The 8,771-nt window shown below is 40.1% G+C and overlaps 1 protein-coding gene across 1 annotated transcript; it reads left to right on the top strand.

Moving 5' to 3' along the window:
* The first annotated feature begins 934 nt into the window (after positions 1 to 934).
* LOC121912697 lies at positions 935 to 4,857 on the top strand. Its single transcript, XM_042435029.1, has 2 exons — positions 935 to 1,505; positions 4,226 to 4,857. Exons 1-2 carry the CDS (start codon positions 1,255 to 1,257, stop codon positions 4,758 to 4,760), a joined length of 786 nt encoding a protein of 261 aa, XP_042290963.1. The 5' UTR covers positions 935 to 1,254; the 3' UTR covers positions 4,761 to 4,857.
* Positions 4,858 to 8,771: the final 3,914 nt, after the last annotated feature.

The following is an 8,771-nucleotide window of genomic DNA, read 5'->3' as shown; positions in this document are numbered from 1 at the left end:
AAACCCTCCATTTTAATATTATATGAGTGTGTTTTATAGGTAAAATAGACTTTAGTTGGTTTACTTACAATTCATTGCACATTAGCTACTTTTAATTAGTAGCTAATGTGTAAACTAGTGTTGGTGTCAGAGCACAACAGATGAACCGAACATGCAGAAATGTGCAATTTGTCAACAGACAAACAAAGTATTCAGCTTTAAGAAATAATAGATTCATAAACTTTTACTTGGGTTTAAAATGAGGTCTTTTAAGGAAATTCCAGTGGGTATAAACAATTGCTTTTAAATTTACCAAAAATGACTAAAATAACAGTCTCAGAACATTGTTTTAGTTTTAAACTTAAATTATTTTACTGAAACAGTAATCCTCTACTTGGAGGAGACATCAGGACCAACAAAAAGAACCCAAAAAGATGAAGGTTGATGAGAGCACAGCTGCAATTAATGATTATTTCCTCAATTAATCATTTAGTCTATAAAATGTCCATAAATAATGAAAAATGCCTGTTCTAATTTCTTAAAGCCCAAGGTGATGTCTTCAAATGTCTTGTTTTGTCAGATCAACAGACCAAAACCCAAAGATATTAAGTTTATTATCATTTAACATAAGAGCTTTCAATCCTCACATTTGTGAAGCCCCAGCTGGCAAATGTTTGGCATTTGTCCTTAAATAATGACTAAAACTATTTTAATTATCAAAATAGTTGCAGATTAATTTTCTGCCAATCGATTAGTATTACAAATAACAGTGAAAACACCTTTTCTGGTGGTTTTAGATATTTCTTATGTGGAAAAATTAGTAAAACCATTAAACAACTGAAGTGTTTCGCAGTAAGAGTGAACATTTTCACATCTTTAACCAGTGAACGAGGCTTTCTGTTTAAAACTCACTCTGTTTGTGTTTACCACCTGTCTGTAAACTGACCTGAGCAAGAGGGAAAGGGAGAGAGGGAGACGAGGTAAAGTAGGTGCCGTCCACCTGACCAGCCTCAGCCATGCATCATTAATGGACATGCATCATTGATGACGTCCGCTGCCCACAGGCAGAGCGTTACTGTCCCCCTCTCCAGTCACCCCCCGGGGCCTGTAGCTCAGCAGACGGAGAGATCCAGGTCTTTGTTTCATATCTGTCATCCTTTAAGTGATTATGCTTAGAGCTGCACAGGTGTGCCAGGAGAAATCACTCTCTAGTTTAACCATCAGAGGGCATTTTCAGGTATATTCTCCTCCAGGTGCGACAGACTCAAGAGATCCATGAGTGGCACCGCTGGATCTGCACCCCCGACAGCTGTGCTCGGCCTGGGCATGGACGTCAGTGAGCCCCATCAGTGGCACCAGAGAGCCGCGCAGAAGAGCAGAGCTTCAGTCCAGACCTACCTGCTCACCAGCACTGTGCTCCCGCCACCCACAGCAGGAGGGAGCAGCAGGGGGACCAAGACCCCCCTGAGGCTGCCCTCCCTTGTAGCCAAAGGGCCTCGCAGGCGAAGCACCATGGCTCGTCTCAGGTGAGCTGAAGTTGTATATCAAGAAAGAATTTCACAGAATTTAGTTTTTTGGCTAAAGAAACAGGTGGATTCAGTTTGCTGCAGGGGTCTCTATGTGTATGTGGACCCTCTTCATGTCCTGAAGAGCTACAACGATTAATTGATTAGCTGATAAGTCGATTGACAGAAAATTAATGTTAAATCATTTTAGTCATTTTTCAAGCAAAAATGCTAAACATTTTCTGATTCCAGCTTCTCATATGTGACAATTTGCTGTATTTGTCATATATGACAGTGAATTTAATATCTTAAGGTTTTAGACTGTTAGTCAGACAAATTGAAGACATCACTGTGGCCTTGAAGAAATTGTGAATGTTATTTCTTCACTATTTTTTAACATTTCGTAGACCAAACAATCAATTAATCGAGAAAATAATCGTTGTACTGTCATTCCTACTGCGTTGTTCAAACATTTCTGCTTATTCAACAATACTTACTGCTGTTGTTAAGGTATTTCTAGACTCTTCTAACCATCTGTATGAAAAGCAATTCAATCTACTACTCAATAAAAAAAGATTTTAAAGTAATTACCAAAGTTGTGACCATATTTAAAACTATAAACATGTAATTGTGTATGAATGAAATATAAAATAAAATAATATCAATATAGAGAAATATAACTTTACACTGTGTTTCAACGTCATACAAGCACTGACAACTTCTGGCTACCATCTTTATTTGGATTGGGAGACACGGTTTTGGAAATGGGTTCAAAATTTCTACATTTTTTCATCCTGATCATTAGAAGAATCTTACAGGAAACTGGGAATACTTTCAGGTCAATGTTTTTCAACTCTGTGACTCATTGATAAGAGGCAAAAAACCAAACTGGGGCTGGTAAAGGTGGTCGGTTTATTTAAAGGTTTCTGAGAGTGACAACATCAAGCTGACTTTACTCAGATTGTTCTTATGTGGTAAAACCCAATGTGAGACATTCAGAAGAGTTGTAGGATTTCACCTGAAAAACTTTGTTGTAGAACTGAAACGTTTTGTCGATTAATTAGATGATTGAAAGAATTCAAACTCTCTGGTTCCAGCGTCTCAAATGTGAGGATGCTTTACTTTTATATATATGATACCAAACTGTATTACTTTAAAAGATACATCAAGATTTATTTACAAAAATGTTTTGATCTTGTCCTCAGTGTGTCTTTGTTTGTAAAAATGATTGAAATCAGTAATTGTAGATCAAGTATTGTTGCCTGTGTCTGCTTGAGGATCCATCCCCATGGATTAAATAAAAATAAAAATGTCAATGTAAATGCGGCCAAAGTCATAGTATGATGATCAAATGTTGGCGTGATTGCTCAAGCTGTTAATTTGCTCTAAAGGACTGTTTTTCCTTCTCCGAACAGAGGGTCTAAGGACAGAGGGTGTCGTAAAATTGTCCAGATTGTAATTTTTTGTTATATAAATAAAACTGACTTCACTTGACTGGACACTTTCATATAATTGCTATGCCAAGTGTGCATTAAATGACTGAAATATCACAATTAGTATCTTAAAAAAACACAAAACAAAGGGTAGAGTCAGTGGTGTGTTCAGATAATTGACACCAGGATATCCTGGTGACCTACAGTAACTGCATCACTGCGGATTTGAATGTGATTAATCCCCTGTGTGTCATCTCCTTCCCCCTATCTCCACTGTCTCTCCTATTCATTTCAGCAAAACTGCCTGCCAAAGCTTAGTTTGAGTGCTTGACTGGAATTACACTGTAATTGTTTCCTCTTGGGTCCGTCCCCATTTGATAGCATTATGTAGGCCGCTTCTACGCTCCCCCACTGGTTTGCTTTGAGTACAGAAGGCCAGGGACCAGTGTGCCATAAATCTCAGGTGTGGAAATTGATCCGTCGCCTGATGTAGCACCCAGTGGTGCCACGCTGGTTTCACTCAGAGGAGGGAGAAACCTGAGTGAGGCGCGCACACACACACACACACTCTTCAGGCTCTTAAACACACACACACAAACACACTTTTGTCACTGTCTGAGTGATTGATGGCCACCACAAGCAGAGCCGGGTTTGAATGACTATCAGATAAATGAGGAGGAAGTAGGGAGGAGTTCTGAGCTGATGACTATCGGATAGATCGTGATGAAATTTGGGTAAGACATCAATGTTTCCCACAGGATGAATCGTAATCACAGGCAAGCCCTTAACTTTGAATATAGCGCCAGTGATAAACTTTATATCATGCAGGATTTCATTTCTGTTTCTCGTTCTTTACTCAAAATGTCAATTTATCTCAACTTCAAATACATTCGTTCATGTTCAAGCCTGAGTCCGATCTGAAATATGTGACGCAAACAGCCAGCAGACCAACCTTAGCAACAAAGGCTACTGAACAGACGGCCGTTTGTGGGAATGCGTGAACGTTCTGATAACATCAGAAGGAGGTAACTTTGCAAACAGGGCGTTTGGAGAAGACTGAAGCCCTGACTTTTGACTTTCAGGGAGCCTTTTTACAAACATTCACCATGAGTTTTGGTACTTTGACCATGTTTTATATCTGACAATATAACAGTATACAAATGATAGAGAATCACAAAAAGCATGTTACGTTCCCTTTAAAGCACTGCTGTGCCTCGACATAGCTGTAGACTCTGAGTCTTGTTATCAACATACTGTTTATTCCTGAAAATGTTTTTACAACTAAACCTTCCATTTCTGTCTCCACAGCCTCAGTGAGCCATCCCTCCTCACCCCAAAGGAGAACATTATATTTGAGGGATTCTCCAGCAACCGTCGCCCCAATGTTTTACAAAAACGACCCCCACCTCCTCCATTTTGGAAGAGCAGCCAGCCTCGTCAGCAGCAGAGGCACCAGCACCAGGTACAAAGCTGCAGCAGGTCGGCCTATATTCACTTCTCTCAGGCCATCCAGCCCAGCTCCAAGCCAAGACCGGTGAGGCGTCATTCACATAACCCAACCCTGAGCTCAGAGATGGCACAGGGTGGCTTCCGACCTTTAGCGATGCAGTCTCAGGCTGAGCCTCTGTCTGTCGTTGGGAAGCCGTGTCTTCTGAACTGCAGTCAACGCCCTGCCATGGCCACTGGTCCAGGACGCACCCAGCTTCATGTGTTTCTGCCCACTGAGGCGGAGGGAGAGGAGGTGGACAGTGAGTCTGTGGATGAAGGCTTCATGGATGAGTTGGACAGTAAGATAACTTCCCTGAAGCTCCAGCAGGGAGCGCCAAAGATGGTTGGCGACTGAAAGACAAAAACAGACGAATCTTTGTTACACTATATGGCCAAAAGTATGTGGACACTACTCTTGTGGAGCTGTTTTTATGGTTTGGGTTAGATTTTGTTTTATTTTTGTTACCTTTCATTTTACCAGGAAAACCTCATTGAGATTAAAAATCTCTTACAAAAATGTTCTGACCAAGACAGGCAGCAACATAAACTTCAAACAACATAAAATAATAAAATTACAATAAAAGAGAAAATAAAAATACAACCTTAATACTAGAATTGGACTGAGAAACAGCAGCAATTTGACACATTAAAAACCTCCTAGCAAGCATTCTGACATTGGCAGATAGATGATGATGCAGCAAACCTTTAAACCTGCCCAGAGAAACTAGTGACTGTAATTTTTATTCATTTTGTAGAAGATTCTAAGTACAGGGAGCAGCATACATGAAAGCTCTTTTACCAAACTCTGTCCAAACCTTATCTACAGTCAACAAAAAGAGCATAATTGTTTGCAAGTTTCCTTTTCATGTAAACACATAGATATGTAGACACACAGCTAGCCCAGGAATGGCTTCATAGATAAAATAATGCCAATAGTAAAAGGAAACTTATTGCAACAACATAATGATATTTTAGACAATGGTGTTCTTCTGACTTTGCGGTAAGTTTGGGGAAGTCTATTTCCTGTTTCAACATGAAATGTTGCTGTGCACAAAGCCAGGTCCATAAAAAAAATGGTTTTATCAGTTTGGTGCAGAAAAACCTGCCTGGCCTGCACAGACCTGCAACCTCAATACCATCCAATCCTATTTTTTTAAAACTATCTTTAATGTTTTCTTTTTACTGACAGAGGGTAAAAAAGAGAAAGGAAATAACAATGAAATAAAATAAAATAAAAGGTGAACGAACAGGTCTAAATTCTTTTTAAACAACATTACTATTTATTCCTTTTTTAAATTTATATATTAACCATTTTCCCCAGCGTTTTGCAAAACATTCTTCCTTCATTTTTAACCTATATGTGAGATTCTCTATCACTAGGATATCATCTATGATGGTCAGCCATTGTTTGTAATCTGGTACATCAGTCTTGAACCAGTTCTTAGTGGTTAGGATTGAGAGATTTCATAACCCCCAATACCTCACACAGAACAGAACATACACCATCCCAGAAAGGTTGTATTTTCATGCAACACCAAAAAATGTTTGTGTGGTTTGGTTCGTTGTCTCAAGCATGGTTGCTGAATATCCATTTGTTTACTCTTAATTTTGGGTGTGATGAAGTAACGAATTTGATTCTACCAAATAAATTGTCTCCATCTCTGTGATTGTGTCGTGGTCTGGTGTATTTTCCACGTATCATACCACATTTTTTTCTGGGATCTTCTCTTTATTCAGTTCTCTTTTTCATTTAGCCTTAACATATAATATATTGAATCCTTTCTAGATTCCATCCAAACAAAAGTACAGGATTGACCCGACTCTGGGAAAAGCACTGCAGCATGCTGTTATACCCAATGTTCTGAAGTCAGACCTTCCTGGTTTAAACTCACCATCAAAAGCAATCAATTTTAACAGTCCCAGTTCCTTTCCCAATTTTAGCTGTTTAACAATGGAATACCATGTATCTAGATGTATATGATAATAGTGGGCGAGGTATAGGGAGAACTTTGTTCGCAGGTGATGGGGCACTGTGGAAAAAGAGGTAAGAATGTTTAATAGGTTGTGGAACAATTGCAGGAAACAATTAAAAGAGTGGAGCAATGGACTTTGCAAATTTTCCATTGAGAAAACAAATACGCTTTTCTTTATGAGGAAGAATTTTAATGCGTGTGGTTTGATGCTGGACTTACTTGGAAAGTGCATACTGATAAAATTGTAAATAAGTGTAAGAAGGTTTTAAATGTGATGAAATGTTTAGCGGGAAGTGCCTTAAACCTGCATTCTCTCTGATGGCCAGCAGGGGGCGACTCCACTGGCTCCAAAAAGAAGTCAGATTGTATGGAAGTCTATGGGAAAATGACCCTACTTCTCACTTGTTTTATTACCTCTGTAAACAGTTTCCTAAGAGTTTATGGTCTCAATTGCTTTTATCAAGTCTTCTTCAACACAACATGATGTTCATTTTGTAAATTATGATCCCATTTAGAGTAAAATAGACGATAAAGCAGGGTATGCTTTGAAAATGTTGATTAGGTAACGTAACTATAGCGTAACCCCAGATTCACAGAGTATAGGCATAGCTGCCTCTATTTCACAGTGTCTTTTCAGTTCATGAAAGTTAATTGTAACATTTTGGTTGCCTAAAAAGTCTTGTTCACCATTTGGTTGTACTAAAAGACCCTCTAAGGAGTCAGATGTTCAATTTTTTCGGTCAGTACGTTTTGTTTTAATTTAATGCCCATAGAGCAAGCACACTAGGGACTTTCGCTGGCAGAGTCGGCTGCTTCCAGTTTAGCCCTCCAGCTAACTTGAATGGGGATAAAACAATTCAATCATGCGGCTCCTCTAGGCTTTTGAAATGTGATCGGACCGACCGAACGGATTTAATTCTGATAGTGAGACAAGTCGTTTCGCAGGGGTTGTGACTCTCAAAAAAAATTATCCGCTGATTTACAGACGTCTCTTTCACAATGTAAGTCTTTGGGAAAAAGTCTTTTTGGGCCAGCGTGCATCACATGACGTTGTAATTACACGGTTTGGCCACTATGTCAAAGTTACTTCAAAGCCTGGCGCTCTTCCTGTATCCAATTCTTTTTATACATCCATGCACTGAACGTGCATAGTGGTGTTTCCTCCGCTGGCCCCGCCCATGAGTTGCCACTCAGTCCATAGATTTTACATTGTGATGACGTCACATAATACATCCATGGTGCTAACCAAGCTAGCAGCTATCCTTAGGGTCAACTCATGGATGTATAATAAGAACTGGATAGGGCTCGGCTGCTATTGCAGCGAAAAATACCCCTGTGGCCCAAAAAGCATTTTCCCCATAGACCACCACTGTAAAAGAGACGTCTGTAAATCTGTTAACAGAACACCTTTCTATTATGTATTTTTGATCTGTGGAGGTTTTATATTTGTAAAACTTTCCTCGAACTGAGTTAAAAGTGTTTTCAAAATCAGTAATGTCATCACTATGGACCGAGTGGGAACTCGTTGGCGGGGCCAGAGGCAGAAACCCTACTGTGCATATTCAGTGGGCTGCACAATGCGAAAGCAAACCCTGAAGCTAGAAACTTTTCTGGTGTATGTGCCAGCCAAGCAATTCTTATTGGACTGAATGGGCGCCATTTTTTGTCCGGTATCCAGCTCTTATAATAAATCCATGAATCAGCTCCACCCTCTTGTCCAAATATGGTCATTTCTGGCTCCAAATATCCAAGATGGCGATGGTCAAAATGCAAACAAGGCTTCAAAACCATGGATGTATAAAGAGAACTGGATACAGGAAGAGCGCCAGGCTTTGAAGCCAATTTGACATAGTGGCCAAACCATGTAATTACAACGTCACGTGATGCACACTGGCCCCAAAAGACTTTTTCCCATAGACTTACATTGTGAAAGAGACATCTGTAAATCAGCGGATACATTTTTCTGAGCGTCAGAACCCCCGCGAAATGACTTGTCTCACTATCAGAATTAAATCCGTTCGGTCCGATCACATTTCAAAAGCCTAGAAGAGCCGCATGATTGAATTGTTTTATCCCCATTCAAGTTAGCCGGAGGGCTAAAGCGGAAGTAGTCGACTCGGCCAGCGAAAGTCACTACTGCGCATGCTCTATGGGCCGCACAATGCGGAAGATCCAGGTACTTTCATACCCGGAAGTCGATTTTTTTTGGCTTCATGCGCCACTGAGCAACTTTCATAAGGATGAACGGGCCCCGCCTCCGACGCTGTATCCAGTTCTCTTTATACATCCATGTTCAAAACTCCGACAAGGGTCTATCTACAGTCTTGGAGACCTACACGACACACCCACTTTACTACATGACACGCCCCATTGACGTGCATCATTATTATCTA

The sequence above is a fragment of the Thunnus maccoyii genome, chromosome 15, assembly GCF_910596095.1.
Source record: "Thunnus maccoyii chromosome 15, fThuMac1.1, whole genome shotgun sequence".
Taxonomy (NCBI): Eukaryota; Metazoa; Chordata; class Actinopteri; order Scombriformes; family Scombridae; genus Thunnus; species Thunnus maccoyii.
The sequence above is the reverse complement of the archived record's forward strand: the minus strand, read 5'-3'. Positions and strand labels throughout refer to the sequence as shown.

Coding starts and splice junctions, on each gene's coding strand:
- LOC121912697 (XM_042435029.1), top strand. CDS start 1,255: ATGAGTGGCACCGCTGGATCTGCACCCCCGACAGCTGTGCTCGGCCTG. Junction 1,506..4,225: donor AGCACCATGGCTCGTCTCAG/GTGAGCTGAAGT, acceptor CTGTCTCCACAG/CCTCAGTGAGCCATCCCTCC.